Source organism: Brassica napus, chromosome C2, assembly GCF_020379485.1.
Source record: "Brassica napus cultivar Da-Ae chromosome C2, Da-Ae, whole genome shotgun sequence".
Classification (NCBI taxonomy): domain Eukaryota; kingdom Viridiplantae; phylum Streptophyta; class Magnoliopsida; order Brassicales; family Brassicaceae; genus Brassica; species Brassica napus.
The window spans coordinates 53,944,027-53,958,274 of record NC_063445.1 but is presented as its reverse complement, the minus strand read 5'-3'; the positions used below and the strand labels follow the sequence as shown (position 1 = coordinate 53,958,274).

The window sequence follows — 14,248 nt, the reverse complement described above, 5'->3', positions numbered from 1 at the left end:
TATCTACAGCAAGATCAATATGCAAAGACAAAGATGTTGAGATTAGGAAGTTGTGTGAAGAAACTAAAGTCCTTAGCGAAGTTGATTTCTACATTGTCTATGAAGAGAAGAATGACGATGAGGAGAAGAGTGAGGATGAAGAGAAGAGTGAAGATGAGGAGAAGAGTGATGATGAAAACAGAGAAGAAGTCAGTGATGAAGAAGAAACCAATGAGAATGAAATTAGAGAAGAACAAGAAAAAGTTGCAAGTGGTCATCAATCAGAAGATGAAGAGCAAATTTTGGGTCAAGAAGCTGATGATGTTTGATTCCAACGTTTGTTTTCACAGGCTGAAGAGACCCATGCTACACATCTAAATCATGTTCATGCTGAAGAAAGTGAAACCGACAGTGAAGATGAGAGGCCTCTTCAAGGAGATGAGTATCCAGATTCTCCAGTTGAAACTGATGAAGAATGGGTTAATTTTCACAAAGAAGACAAGAAAACAACAAGGAAGAAGAAAGCAAACTCACAGAGAAGTCGTGCAGACTATGATAAGCCTCCATACCTGTGGCTTATGCAAACATTTAACAATGGTGATGAGTTCAAAGATCAGTTGCTAAGGTATGTTTTGAAGACACAGTATGATGTCAAGCTTAATATATGGGAGTCGACGAAGCAAGCAGCTGTGTGTACACATGAAAACTGAAATTAGAGAAGAACAAGAAAAAGTTGCAAGTGGTCATCAATCAGAAGATGAAGAGCAAATTTTGGGTCAAAAAGCTGATGATGTTTGATTCCAACGTTTGTTTTCACAGGCTGAAGAGACCCATGCTACACATCTAAATCATGTTCATGCTGAAGAAAGTGAAACCGACAGTGAAGATGAGAGGCCTCTTCAAGGAGATGAGTATCCAGATTCTCTAGTTGAAACTGATGAAGAATGGGTTAATTTTCACAAAGAAGACAAGAAAACAACAAGGAAGAAGAAAGCAAACTCACAGAGAAGTCGTGCAGACTATGATAAGCCTCCATACATGTGGCTTATGCAAACATTTAACAATGGTGATGAGTTCAAAGATCAGTTGCTAAGGTATGTTTTGAAGACACAGTATGATGTCAAGCTTAATAGATGGGAGTCGACGAAGCAAGCAGCTGTGTGTACACATGAAAACTGAAAGTGAAGGATATATTGCTCTCTAGAGAAACCAATTCGTAAGTGGATGGTTAAAGTTTATGAAGACATTCAATGCCATTTGCCAACAGGAAGAGTGCGAATGCTGAAACAAGGTACCATTGCGAAACTCTTCAAAGAAGAAGCAAGAAGACGACCAGAAATAAGAAGCACTGATATCAAAGATGAGTTGATGCACCAATACAATGTCTCAGTTTCGATATATAAGTGCAGAAAAGCAAGAAGGATTGCATTAGACATGGTGCTAGAAACACAAAAACAACAATTTGCGAAGTTATGGGATTATGAAGCTGAGTTAAAGAGATCTAATAACAACTGTAGCACTGAGATCGTAACGGTTGAGAAGGACGGGAGGCAGGTATTTGATAGGTTCTATGTGTGCTTTGAAACACTCAGAACAACTTGGAGAAAATATTGTCGGCCTTTGATAGGACTAGACGGTGCTTTCTTAAAGTGGGAATTAAAAGGAGAGATATTAGCAGCTGTAGGGAGAGATGCAGAGAATAGGATTTATCCTATAGCATGGGCTGTAGCTAGAGTAGAGAACAAAGATTCATGGGAGTGGTTTATTAAGAAGTTGCAAACAGACTTGGGACTGGGATCAGGAACTGGATTTTCTTTTATTTCAGATAGACAGAAGGTATGTCTTTGTTTCTTAAGACTTAAACACTTCTATGTTTCACTTTTCACTAATTTGGTATTGCTTTTTTCAGGGTTTAAAAATTGCTCTAGCAACAATTCTTCCAAATGCAGAACATAGGAACTGTGCAAGGCATGTATATGCTAACTGGAAGAAGACTTACAACAATGAAGACTATAGACCTTTCTTCTAGAAGGTGGCTTACAGTCGAACAGTTCCAGAATATGAGTCACGGATGGATGAGTTGCGTGCATTTGATAGAGAAGCACATGACGACTTGAAGGCAGCTGAGCCAAACAGTTGGTGTTGTGCCTTCTTCTCTAACACAGCACGTTCTGATAACGTTTGCAACAACTTGTCTGAGAGTTTCAACAGGACCATTAGAAAAGCGAGAGAGTTGCCACTGATTAATATGTTGGAAACAATAAGGAGGCAAGCTATGACTCGCATTTCTCGCAGGTGGGTGAAGGCAAACCGATGTCTTCTGGATTTTCCAAAAAAAGTAGCTGATACTTTGGAAACGAACCGAAAAACAAGCAATCGTTGTACCATCTACAGGAGTAGTGATAACTTATATGAAGTTATTTTGTACAGTTGCAGCTTTGAAGTCAGTCTGCGCCTAAAAACCTGTGTTTGTCGGGAGTGGGACCTCACAGGCATCCCTTGCTCACATGCAGTTCGGGTCATCAACGACAACAACCATGATTCAGCTAAGTAAGTTGTTAAATATTTTATTTCATCATGTTGATTCCTTTGTTATTAAAATTGTTAATTTTTCTATGCAGTTATGTAGATTATTATTACAAGAGGCAGGTTTGGATTGAGACTTACAGGAACAACATAAAACCAGTTAATGGAGAAATATTTTGGGAGAAGACTGGTAAAGACCCCATTGGAGTTCCGGGTTATAGGAAGATGTCAGGCCGTCCTAAAAAAAACAGGATTAAAGCAGCGCATGAGTCACCTACAAAGCCCAACCGTGTAACTCGTGATGGCAGGACAATCACATGTGGTAACTGTAGAAAGGTTGGACATAACCGGCTCACTTGTAAGAATGCGGCTTATGTGGTTGAAGGTCCAAAACGCAAACGTGGAAGACCGTGGAAGATATATGTGAGTATATAGTCAATATTTCCTTTGAATATGTACATGCTAGCACTTATGTTTCTTATTTAACATAACAGGCCGATGGAGAAACAAATCCAAAGCAACCAAAGAGACAAAAAACAACACAATCCCAATCTTCCATCAACACACATGTTGTTACTTCTTCATGTCCTGAGGCATCAACAAGACCATCCTCGTCTATATCAACTGATGCAGCAACAAGACCACCTTCTACTGGTCGTGGCCGTGGACGTCCTCCAGGAAAAGGACAAGCACGTAGAGAGGTCGTTCCTAGGGGTCATGGAGTCTACATAAGTCCATTTACAAATATAGTATTTGAAGTTTATGGAGAGAGTTCAAGAGTTATAGGCTCTTCTTCTAAGGAATGAATGTGTGATTTCTACCTAAAGTCTTCTGTCTTTTGTAGACAAACACGTAGAGAAGCTGTTTTCGAATTTCACTCGTTGTCTTTTGTTTCAAAACTCTAGGTATCATGCTTTGTCTTCAGATGTTCACTTCTAATATATATTTTTTGGTTAAACTTTGTCTGCTTTTACAAACACAAAACAAGAGAACAAATTCATATTATAACAAAGCGTATGAGTTATGACTAAGGATACAAACAAATAAGAGCAACAAGACAGACAACACTTATGACCAACGAAACAAACACAATACAAATTGTCGTAAAATTGTCTACTTCTCTTTTATAGCCACATGTTTTCAGTCTCAAGTTCTTGTCGCATCATCGTCTTCTTCTCTTTCATAGTTGCAAGTTGTCGCTAGTCTTCACAGAGTCACAGCTAAAATCTCTTGACAGAGGAAGAAGATAATTCTAATTCGTTATGCTTTCGCGAAGAGAAGATTTCAGAAATTAGGATTTTTAATTTGGGGAAATCACCATTCTAAATGACACCGTTTTAGACAAATATTAGTTTTAACCATGGTTTAGAACTAAATGATTAATTTAACGTTTTGTTTACGGTGTTTATACTCTCGTTAATTGTATTAACCATTCCAAGTAAATTGATTACATGGGCTTTAGTAGATGTATTAAAAGACTAAATTAATTTAGATTATGTATTATTTTGGTCACTTTATAACTTTGTGTATTAAGTTGGAAATTATAATTAAAGTTGTGTATTAATATGGAATTTTCCCTTTTCCGTACAACAAAAACGGGTCAAATAGATCCCAAATAGCGGGGTATTTGTTTGTGAGTTGCATCACATGGCTTTCCGTTTTCGCTTCGGTTCGGTTGCGGTTTATTTCTTTCGATTTTTTGGTTTTTCGGTTCTAAAAGTTTAGAATACGTTCATATTTAGAAAGTTTATTTCATTTTCGATTCAGTTATTTCGATTTTTGGTTTGGTTTGGATAACAAAATTGGAAATCGACTAATATTCGAAATAATTTTGGATTTCATTTGGTTCCGGTTTTTTGTTATTTCTGGTTTAAATCAGGAAATTCAAAATTTTGAAAATAACTATCATTTTGTTTTTGGAATTTCAGATAAAAATTTAGATAATTCGGATAATTTAAAATATTTCAAAAAATAAATATGGTACTAGTTTTTGGGTGTGTCGGTTTAAACTATCTGAGTATTCTAAAATTTAATATAGATAACATTTATAAGTATATAAACTATATTATAGAAATTTGGGTACTCATTCGATTTACGGTTCAGTTCCATTTCAATTTGTTGGTTCTAGAAATGCAGGATCCGTTTGGCTAATTGATAGAATCTTACCCCCGACCAAACCTCTCGTTCTAGATAAATTTGCCCATGGCTAGCATATCAACAAATGCTATCTATTTTCATTACAAAGAGAGTTATGAGGAGAAATATACAAGAGTTATAACAGAATCTGACTTGTACATATCCTAAGTTCCTAACTATAAGTATTACAGCTTCTCATAGAGTTCTGTTTCTTTTACACGCTTTCCTTAGAGTTTCCAATAGATCTTGAACCTGTGGCAAACACCAGTAACCAAACCCCAGAAGAGAATCTCCGCAAAAATAACATACATCAGAACACCAACTCTTCTTGAATGCCAAACTCTGATGAAAGCATGCTCTTTAATCCAATTTATCTAAAACACAAGCACCATAAACAACACTTGTTACTAAACTCCAACTAGACCACTAAGAGAACACAAGACTCATTTTAAGAGACTTTTACCAGTGTATTGCCCGGTTGGCGATAGTACCAACCGTTGAAGAAAGCAGCTAAAACGCCTTCAGCTCCCATCACGTACACCAGCATCGCGTTCATCCCTATCCATTCTAGAGGTAGAAACACGTGCTTCCACTCCAATACATCCACCTGCAAAACCAGGGAACAAAGAAAAAAACAATGAAGCTTGTTTTGTTAGTGTTTTATCAGTGTGGTGGAACAAGAATCACCAGAGAATACAAGGCGGAGAAGACGAGGGCGGCTGCGCCGGAGGTGAGGCATGTGTAGCTGAAAGTATAGAGTTGTTTGTTCAAAGGCATCACTGCAAACATTAATATATGTAAGTGAACAAAGAGAAGAGAGTGTTTTGTGAGTTGGATTAAAGAACAATGCGTTATATATGTTACTCACAGTGTGTGAAATGTAGAGTTAGTCCTAGAGCAAGGAGAGCTAGACCGGTGGAGATCCAATGTTTCAGCCGAGCTGAATGCTCCTTAAAGTGTACGATGGTATGTCCAAAATGGACTCCGATGATTGTAGAAAGAATAGCAGATATAGAGCTTAGGACTCCTTCAGGCTCAAACGGAGCATGACACCATGACGGTGCATCTTGGCGCAAAGGTGTCTCGTAAGGGGAATACTCAGTGCAAGCCTAACTCTCAAAAAAAAAAACACACACATTAGAGAGATTAAGTCCATTGACATGAAAACATAGATCATTAATTGAGTATTATTGTAACCTTGGATCGTCTCCAGGCAGGATGGTGATACATATGATTGATCCCTAGAACTTGTCTATCAACATATCCAACAGCGTTACAAGGAGGGTTTAGCTTCCCTCTCACTCCACATGATACGGATTGGATCTTCCCATAGAGAATGCTATCTTTATCAGAGACAACTAACTCCCAATCAGGAACGTAAGTTCCATAGAGCGTGGCGAGATAAATCACAAGAACTGATCCACCCACAATCCTGTGAATGTAAAAGAATAACAATCTGAAACTCTTTTTCTATGAACTTGTATTCTAAATAAAATCAAATGTTATGTTACCAGTGCCAATAGTATGATTTGAATATTGAGAACCTCCCAGTTGAGAGATTTTCCTCATGTGAGTCCTTTGTGAAAATCTCCACCAATGCTACTACCAAGTAGGATAGTGCTATTCTCTGCACAGAAACAAACATGAAACCTTTTAAGACCCGTGAGTAATATATAAACACAAGATGAATCTTGAGCAGTCTGAGATAAGACCTGGAGAATCCCACAGAACCTCATCATAGTGACATCAACACCGTAGGTTAATTCATCAGGAGCATGAGAGAAACCACCTACACATCAAAAGAAATGAAGTGTTCTAGAAATCGGTGCAGGCCTATGCGCCCACCGGACCTAAACAAAATGATTTTTCTTGAACAATTTCATAAAAAAATCTATACCATTAAAAAAATTGGTCTAGACGCCTGTACAATCAATAATCTTCTATTTTTTTATCAAGTCAATTATCCTCTATAAAAAAAGGCCTAATTGCCGTCTAGCGATTTCTTGAACAAACATGAATGTTTATCATGTTCTGAGGGCTACAAAGTTACAGGACAATAGAACCTCATCATTACCTTGTAGTAGAAGACCCCAGAAGAGGAGCTTGCATGTCCTAAACCCTACCTTCTTACAAGCTTCAAACTTGTTCGAAACCCGCTGAAAAAATTACACGTTTTTTTTTTTGTGTATGTTTGAGCCATCAGAATACGAAAATTGAACAAAAAGAGAGCTCTCAAACCTTGAAGGCAAGAGCGATGGAGACGCCAACGATGAACAAAAAGAAAGGCATGACGAAATCAGCCAAGTTGCAGCCTTCCCACGGCGCGTGAGCAATCACAGGCCAGTCTCCTCCGGCGTCATCCACGAGGATCATCAACTGTTGTAGAAAGTAAAAGCTTCTAAGTTTGAAAATTCAGAGGAGGAGTAGAGAGATAGAGAGAGAAGAAAGATACGGCTACGGTGAGGCCACGGAAGATGTCGAGAGAAGCAAGTCGTCTCTTTTCGTTGAGGTTCGGAGTAGAAGCAGCTTCTTCGTGTACGAGGAGGCCTTGATCGTGACTCATGACATCCACCACTTTGATTTCCGACATCACTTTCAACTCTCTCTCTCTCTCTCTACTGAAACATAAGCCACTGGTTCCTGTTCTGTAAGAATTTCTTTTATAGAATATCTAATTTTTAGTTTTTTTTTTTTCTTTTGTCATCTGACAGAAGCAAATCAAAGCAAATCAAAAGATCTTCACTTGTCTAATGACAAGGAAACACATTATATAGAAGAAAAAAAGACCAATCACAATGCAAATCAAAAGATCTTCACTTGTCTAAGTTTTGGTTTTATTCTACATTCTTAATTGGTTGCATCAACCACGTACGTCCATGACCTGCTCCTGTTTTTTTCACAACACAGTATAACGTAGCTTTATTATATATATATATATGCTTTGTAGCAGAATTAAAGCTTTTTGATATAATCTAGTAAAACTAGAATTTTGTGACAGTTTTAGTGGTGTATTTTACCTCTGTTGCCACTAATCGCCATTTTATCATGATTCTGTTTGAAAAAAGGCATCATTTAGACATGAGGAAACTTAGTATAGACTACTTCACGCAGATGAATCACAATTTACTAAATGCCCATTGTAACTCTATCCATTCTTGACCTCTACAAGCTAACACAAAAATAAAGTTCCTTCGCACACAAATTTTACAATATGCAGAAACATATAATAGACTCTCCTAACGCTACATCTCAAATTCAAACAGTGGCCGCTTAATTAACATCACCTCCATATTTTACAAAACTATAACCAAAGGTCGGAAGTTAACTTACATTCGTATGTTAGAATTGCAAATTAGAATGTACGCTGATGAGTGTTCACCAAATCCGATGTCGTCCAGCGGTTAGGATATCTGGCTTTCACTCAGGAGACCCGGGTTCGATTCCCGGCATCGGAGCGTTTTTTTAGTTTTGATATTAATCAAAAATACTGAATTTTTTTTTTTAAAGTTAAATAAAAGATAGCAACATGGGCCTTAATAGACCAAACAGTATGACGATTTTTATGCCAGGCCCGTTTTAAAACTTAGGGTTCTTTGCAAACGTATAAACCCTGTGAGCTTCCTCCGTCTAGTCGTTTCTCTACCGTCGCCGCACTTGCTTTTGCTTCTCCTCCCTCAGGTAAGCTTTCCCACATTCCACGAGAATAGGTGAATCGGTAGCTTTTGGTGAATCCTAGAGTTCTCTCTCGCATTTACGTATGTTTTGCTCTGTGTTCATGATAAGATGTTTTTTTTTTTCATGATAAGATGTTATTTGTCATGTGCTGCTTAACATAAGAATTATAACATGTGTTCGTACTATTAGAGTCTAACATAACATGTTTTGTTTTGTTTTTTTTTTTTTTTAATAGTGTTTGGATTTAGAATAGTCTTAGCTAATCTTCCAAGATGCAAAACGAAGAGGGTCAGATCACAGAGTTATACGTTCCTAGGAAATGGTAATTCCAACATTTTCTTCTGAGTCTATTTTGATTTTTATTTTTTCATCTCTCAAAAGACAAATATTTACATAATGCAGCTCTGCTACTAACCGGATGATCACATCGAAGGACCATGCCTCTGTGCAGCTCAACATTGGTCATTTAGATGCTGATGGTATCTACACCGGACAGTTCACTACCTTTGCTCTCTGCGGTTTCGTTCGTGCCCAGGTTTGTGAATACACGACTCTTGATTCTTGGTTTCTCAATCGCGTTTGGTTCCGCCCGGTTTAGCATTTTGTTAGTAAGATTTAACTTTGGTTAATTATTCTTCAACAGCATGACTAATTAATCAAACCATGATCTAATATTGCAGGGAGATGCAGACAGTGGTGTGGACAGGCTATGGCAGAAGCAGAAGGTCGAAGCCAAACAGATTTAAAGAGCTTATAAAGCTGTTTTTTTTTTTATCGTTCTCGGACATACACTGAAGTAATGATTTTTTGCTTGACCTTTTGTTTTATTGCAATCGGTGAACTTGTTTCTTCTGATTCGCTAGTAAGATTATAACTTCAATTTTTCCAACCTATCTTATTAACAAGTCCTAGATTAGTAGTAGTAATGTATAAGGTTGCAATTAATCTCAAAGCCTTTATTACGATAAACATTACTATAAGAAGAAGAAAAAGTTAATGTAACTCATGCATGATTTTAAACATCAGTGTATGTTAACGTGAATTGGTTTATAAAACTAGAATCAGATTCTCATCTTCGGTCGGTTCTCTTTTTAACTATAGAGGAATTAAAGAATAACTGAAATGTTTTACGTATGTTTTAGATTCCATACGTTAAAAAAATGACTGCTTTTTCTTATATGGAAAAGTACAATAGTTATTTTGTATCAATCAAGTAAGAGTCAATCCAAAAATACGATTCCCTGACGCACACTATTACATAAAATTCTTCATCATCAAGATATGCGCATCTCAAAAGCCATCCATTCATTTCAAATTTATCTCTCTTTCCCTAGTATTCTTATTCTTTTCTTTTCTTTTGTAAAAAGATTTATTCCTTCTCAAAGTCCAAATATTCTCAGCTCATCTATTCTAAATTTTGTACACAAAATACAAAATGGCATATTCGAAAATAGTACATCACTTTCACAACTCTTTTTGTAGAGTCGTAATTTATCACATTTCATTTACAATAAGATATCTACTAAAATACAAAATATATGTCTCTTACATGAAACCTCAAATTTCCATAGTAGAAATCTTTTTATTCAAGGTATACATATTTGATTCAATTTAATTTTACCAATGGAGATTGTTTTTAGTGATTGTTTATGAAAATACCACTCTAGTAACAACTCGTTCAGCATTAACAAGATGCCATTTCAAAGCCAATTATATCATTTGATTCTAAGAACTTTTAGACCAATCACATGACGCCACAAGCGTTTGGATTGCCTTCGCTGAGTGCCTCAAACGATTCGCACGGCTGAGATCTATACGAATAAAATTCTGGCGGTGGAGATTCGTATCCCGTGTCCACGTACTCGTACGAATAATACAACGGAGGAGCCGTGTAATACGACGCCGTATCATTACCATTCCCGCCATTATTCGGCCCATTTTGACCCGGCCCGTGCGCCGTGTTATAGCTCACAGTATAAGACGGCGCCGTTTGAGGCTGCGAGTGATAATACGTAGGGGGAGGAGGACCGTACGTTTGGTGTTGGTAATGACGTGGAGGACTGTGAGCCGTAGGATACATATGCTGCTGCTGCTGCTGCTGATGAGGAGGATGGTATTGATCTGGTGGTGGAGCAGAGTATATCACAGTCTCTGGTGGTCCACCGTTCTGCGGCGGAGGACCACCACCGCCTCCTCCTTCCATCACCACCGTGGTGCTCTTCTTCTTCTTTTTCTTTTTCTTCTTCTTCTTCGGAGCTCCGTCTCCAGACGGTGGCTGAGGTTGACCGTTGACAAACGTCACAACTTGCTTCACCTGATCACCGCCGCCTCCGGGAGGCCCGCCAATGCATGTGCCGCCGTCCATCATCCCGCCGCTGTTGTTGTTGTTTCCGTCGTATTCGTCATCTTCGCTGCTGTCCTCATCATCGTTTTTAGGTTTCTTTGGTTTCTTCTCTCTCTGGTAGTTGCACTGGTTGTTGTTGTTGTTATTATCCATCGAAGTCGGCCATAGCTCGGCGTGTCTACCAGCTTTCATGATCTTCTTTATCAGAAGCTCCGGCTCCACGTTTCCGACCACCGTTACTTTCTGCTGCTTCACGTCGATGTTCGTTGTGTATACACCTAACCACAAGAAAACGTCTCTTGATGTCTATGAAGAACAAAGAAACACAACATGAAGAGATGATGATGTCTCTCACCTTCGATTTTGCTCAATAGTTTCTTGATTTTTCTCTTGCATCCTTCGCAGTGGATAGAAACTCTCAAAACCCATGTCTTGCAACAACAACAACAAAAACAAGGAAAAGATTATATTTAAAGAAAGAAAATAAAGGTGACAATAAGAAGAATTGACTGTGTTGTGAATGATCTTACGGTGTATCTAAGAGGTTCTTGGTATTCTTGAAAAACATGTCTCTGATCTTCTTGGCGTGTCTCTGCCTTGATCTCTGTCCCGATCTCTGTACCTATCTGTGTTCCTATCTGTGTTCCAAGGTCCATTGGAGAGAGGAATTAGAACCAAGCAGAGGGAAAGTGATGTTATGCAACTTCATATGTAATATAAACACATAATGATGGCGTCTATATTGGCTTCTATATTTTTTTGGGGAGTCCTCCTAGATAATATTCTCCACTATCCTTTATCTTTATTCTAATAGAATACTACTTTTGTTCGTACAAACTTTTTTATTTTATTTTATAGAAAGTTTATTAAACCATATACTAACCTCTCGCCCTATTCAGCAAACTAATCTGTTATTTTCCACTTGATGCTGATATGTAGAACGTGAGATGTGCAGCTTAAAGCTAATATATAAATAAAGTTTGCAGCTCCATGTAAAGTACTTCAAATGCTAACAACAGAACTAAAGTTGCATATATCATATCGTGCGAGCACAAATTGTATACATAAGCGATAAACAAAATTTATGCCCTCATTCAGAAAAAAATATCTTAGAAATATCATTGTTACAAAAAAAACTAGAAACAAAAATAATATTTTTGAACATTTTTTCTTCATTTCTTTCCTATAAACTCATTGACAAGACTTTAAAAATTATTATTTCTTAGAATTGTAATTTAATAGATAAGATAGCCAAATCGCTTAATTTTTCTTACGACATATTCACTATAAATTTTTTATCAGTTTCAGTTTTGAAAACTTCTTTTCGACAAATGTACCAAAACTGACATTTTTTCTAGCAACATTTAAGATTATGATAACTAATCTGATCTGACAACCATATAAACATATTCAAGCAAATAAAAGTAAATAACAAAGTAACGAAAGAAAAAGAATATTAACTTAGTTATAATGATTTGTGAAAAAGTGAGATAAAAGGCTTTGTCAATAAAAAATATTCAATTTTTGGAAGTGATCGTAGTAGAAGAAGGTGTTAAGTCGACAATCGGATTGCTGCCATAATTTTTACTAGACTAGCAAATTTTGCAAAAGATTGTTAAGTATCTTATTAGTAAACTAGTAATGGACTAATAAACTTCTTTTTAGTTATGGCCCATGTTTGACTGTTTAGCAATCTTAAATTTACGTACATATATATATTTTTATTAATTATGATTAGTAATTAATTAAGTACATGATTAAGTGTTGTTTTTTTAAGTGATGCCCTAAGCCAATGTTTCTTTTGGCATAAAGGAAGTACGGCACTGATCATATGCTGGTTTGGAGGAAAGCTTTCGAACCCGTTACCTTTAATAGTGTAAGGTTATTAAATAACCAACTTAGCTAAAAAAACTTTTGATTTTTATCATTATTGTTTGGCGGTCGGAAACATGGGCTTGGTCTGCTTCTACTCAGGACCGGCTATGCAAGGAACAATTCATTGGCTTTTATGCATTTACCTATACATGACAACTTCTTCATAATCAAACTAATCAGCAAACCAAACAGGATGATCGAGATGGATTTTTAAGTGATGCTACAACAAATCTCAGCATGTCAAGAAGTAGAAAGCCAATTAAATCACTTTAAAAATTTCAAGATATATATGGATTGGACAACAGTCTGAGAGAAATGTAAACGAGGTCGTCGAGGCTGCAGATACCATACTCCCTAGTGTTTTCTCCTTCTTGTCTTGTTTCACTAAGTTTATGTTTATAAGCTTTTCTCTTTCTAAGCTATTGTTTGGCTAAATATGAGGTTTGTCTCATCGTACTTTCTAAAACTTTATAGTTATAAAACCATACCTTGTATGTTTATGTTTTTTTAAATTTGAAATCTCTTTTAAAAAAAAAACTGAAGGTTGCAGCTTATAATGCATTTGACCTATTTTTTTTACTTGTTATTGCCTAATGTAGTTTTCTGGACTGCTTCTTAGGAATGAAAAATGTCAACCTTTGTTAACATGGTATCAAGATAAACCTCGTTTAATTAACGAGGGGGGTGAATCTAACGGCTGAGATTACTCTGAGTGTTTTATACCCTCCTTCCTTTGCGGCTCCCACGTGTAGCAACTAAATACGTCGACAACAAATTCATCATCATAATCATCAATTACATCATCATTATGGTGTGTAAATATTCGGATATGGACATATCTATATATATCTCTTAGATTATATTTTCATTAATTTTCATATATCTTGTAAATCTAGTTTAGGAATGAAACCCTTGCATAAAGAGAAGGTCTTGGATCTAAAGATTAATACAGAAAACCTTTTACGATACTCTTGTTTTCTGACATGGTATCAAAACCCTACTAGGGTTTCAATTCTTTACTCGCGCCGGTCATCACTCTTTCTTGATTGTCGTTTGGTTCTGGCATATTGATCATCATTCTTATTTGATCAAAGTCAAAACTATGTTGAGTTGAGATGTCTGAGGAAATGAAGACTGATGGAGCTTTGGTCAAAGCTGGAGAAGTGAAGGAGACGAGTGGAGTTCAGCGGAGAACCATCTCTCCTTATGATTTGAGTTCCAGTGACAATCCGAGAAGTGTTATTTCCCAACCGTTGCTGAGAGGTTTGAACTATGATGAGTGGGCAAATAATCTTCGACTTGCTCTTGTTTCGAGAAAGAAGTTTGGTTTTGTGGACGGTACGATTCCCCAACCACGACAAAACTCGCCTGATTTGGAAGATTGGTGGACCAACAATGCTTTGGTGGTCTCTTGGATGAAGCTAACGATTAATGCAAACATACACACCAATCTGTCGCATCATGATGTGGCTCGTAGCTTATGGGAACATATTTAGAAGAGATTCTCGATGAAGAATGGATCTAAAATCCAGAGGGTCAAGACAGAGATTGCTATAGCACAGCAGAAAGGACAGCCGATTGAGACATTCTTTGGCTACCTAAACAAGCTGTGGACAACTCTGACTGACTATCGGCCCTTGAAGAGGTGTAAGTGTGGAAGTTGTACTTGTGAACTCAACGTGGCGCTTGAACAAGAGCGTGATGAAGATCGAG

General features: G+C 37.1%; 3 protein-coding genes and 1 non-coding gene across 9 annotated transcripts; 2 read left to right on the top strand and 2 right to left on the bottom strand.

The window, feature by feature from the left end:
- Nucleotides 1–4,692: 4,692 nt before the first annotated feature.
- LOC106382567 (heparan-alpha-glucosaminide N-acetyltransferase-like) lies at nucleotides 4,693–7,387 on the bottom strand. 4 transcript variants are annotated; one of them, XR_007319631.1, is made up of 10 exons: nucleotides 7,094–7,384; nucleotides 6,880–7,017; nucleotides 6,716–6,797; nucleotides 6,354–6,430; nucleotides 6,153–6,268; nucleotides 5,839–6,073; nucleotides 5,510–5,750; nucleotides 5,339–5,420; nucleotides 5,105–5,248; nucleotides 4,693–5,015 (listed from the first exon to the last, which is right to left on the bottom strand). XR_007319631.1 is itself a non-coding variant. In XM_013822600.3 (10 exons), exons 1-10 carry the CDS (start codon nucleotides 7,229–7,231, stop codon nucleotides 4,869–4,871), a joined length of 1,410 nt encoding a protein of 469 aa, XP_013678054.2. In that variant the 5' UTR covers nucleotides 7,232–7,379; the 3' UTR covers nucleotides 4,693–4,868. The 4 variants fall into 4 exon arrangements, 2 of the variants coding, with proteins under 2 accessions (XP_013678054.2, XP_022552946.2); XM_013822600.3 differs by having other exon boundaries at nucleotides 5,329–5,420; nucleotides 7,094–7,379; XR_007319632.1 differs by having other exon boundaries at nucleotides 4,720–5,015; nucleotides 5,137–5,248; nucleotides 7,094–7,387.
- A 637-nt stretch (nucleotides 7,388–8,024) lies between these two features.
- Nucleotides 8,025–8,096, top strand: TRNAE-UUC. The gene has a single exon. It is a non-coding gene; the product is annotated as a tRNA-Glu (tRNA).
- A 97-nt stretch (nucleotides 8,097–8,193) lies between these two features.
- On the top strand, nucleotides 8,194–9,198 carry LOC106380032 (40S ribosomal protein S21-2-like). 3 transcript variants are annotated; one of them, XM_013819859.3, is made up of 4 exons: nucleotides 8,194–8,319; nucleotides 8,552–8,638; nucleotides 8,719–8,851; nucleotides 8,997–9,198. In XM_013819859.3, exons 2-4 carry the CDS (start codon nucleotides 8,589–8,591, stop codon nucleotides 9,060–9,062), a joined length of 249 nt encoding a protein of 82 aa, XP_013675313.1. In that variant the 5' UTR covers nucleotides 8,194–8,319; nucleotides 8,552–8,588; the 3' UTR covers nucleotides 9,063–9,198. The 3 variants fall into 3 exon arrangements, with proteins under 3 accessions (XP_013675313.1, XP_048603966.1, XP_022551323.1); XM_048748009.1 differs by having other exon boundaries at nucleotides 8,288–8,396; XM_022695602.2 differs by having other exon boundaries at nucleotides 8,295–8,348.
- Nucleotides 9,199–9,757: 559 nt separating this feature from the next.
- LOC111203401 (heavy metal-associated isoprenylated plant protein 36) lies at nucleotides 9,758–11,425 on the bottom strand. Its single transcript, XM_022697224.2, has 3 exons — nucleotides 11,191–11,425; nucleotides 11,016–11,091; nucleotides 9,758–10,938 (listed from the first exon to the last, which is right to left on the bottom strand). The coding sequence occupies exons 1-3, from the start codon at nucleotides 11,314–11,316 to the stop codon at nucleotides 10,061–10,063; spliced, it is 1,080 nt and encodes a 359-aa protein (XP_022552945.2). The 5' UTR covers nucleotides 11,317–11,425; the 3' UTR covers nucleotides 9,758–10,060.
- Between the last annotated feature and the right edge of the window lie 2,823 nt (nucleotides 11,426–14,248).

What these genes read in the sequence shown, in the direction of transcription:
- LOC106382567 (XM_013822600.3), bottom strand. Translation starts at nt 7,231, where the DNA reads ATGTCGGAAATCAAAGTGGTGGATGTCATGAGTCACGATCAAGGCCTC. An exon ending in CCATCGCTCTTGCCTTCAAG is followed by an intron (nt 6,798 to 6,879) that starts GTTTGAGAGCTC and finishes TAATTTTTTCAG; the next exon opens with CGGGTTTCGAACAAGTTTGA. An exon ending in AAATCATACTATTGGCACTG is followed by an intron (nt 6,074 to 6,152) that starts GTAACATAACAT and finishes TTACATTCACAG; the next exon opens with GATTGTGGGTGGATCAGTTC.
- LOC106380032 (XM_013819859.3), top strand. Translation starts at nt 8,589, where the DNA reads ATGCAAAACGAAGAGGGTCAGATCACAGAGTTATACGTTCCTAGGAAA. An exon ending in TTATACGTTCCTAGGAAATG is followed by an intron (nt 8,639 to 8,718) that starts GTAATTCCAACA and finishes TACATAATGCAG; the next exon opens with CTCTGCTACTAACCGGATGA. An exon ending in GCGGTTTCGTTCGTGCCCAG is followed by an intron (nt 8,852 to 8,996) that starts GTTTGTGAATAC and finishes CTAATATTGCAG; the next exon opens with GGAGATGCAGACAGTGGTGT.
- LOC111203401 (XM_022697224.2), bottom strand. Translation starts at nt 11,316, where the DNA reads ATGGACCTTGGAACACAGATAGGAACACAGATAGGTACAGAGATCGGG. An exon ending in AAGAACCTCTTAGATACACC is followed by an intron (nt 11,092 to 11,190) that starts GTAAGATCATTC and finishes TGTTGTTGCAAG; the next exon opens with ACATGGGTTTTGAGAGTTTC. An exon ending in ACTATTGAGCAAAATCGAAG is followed by an intron (nt 10,939 to 11,015) that starts GTGAGAGACATC and finishes TCTTGTGGTTAG; the next exon opens with GTGTATACACAACGAACATC.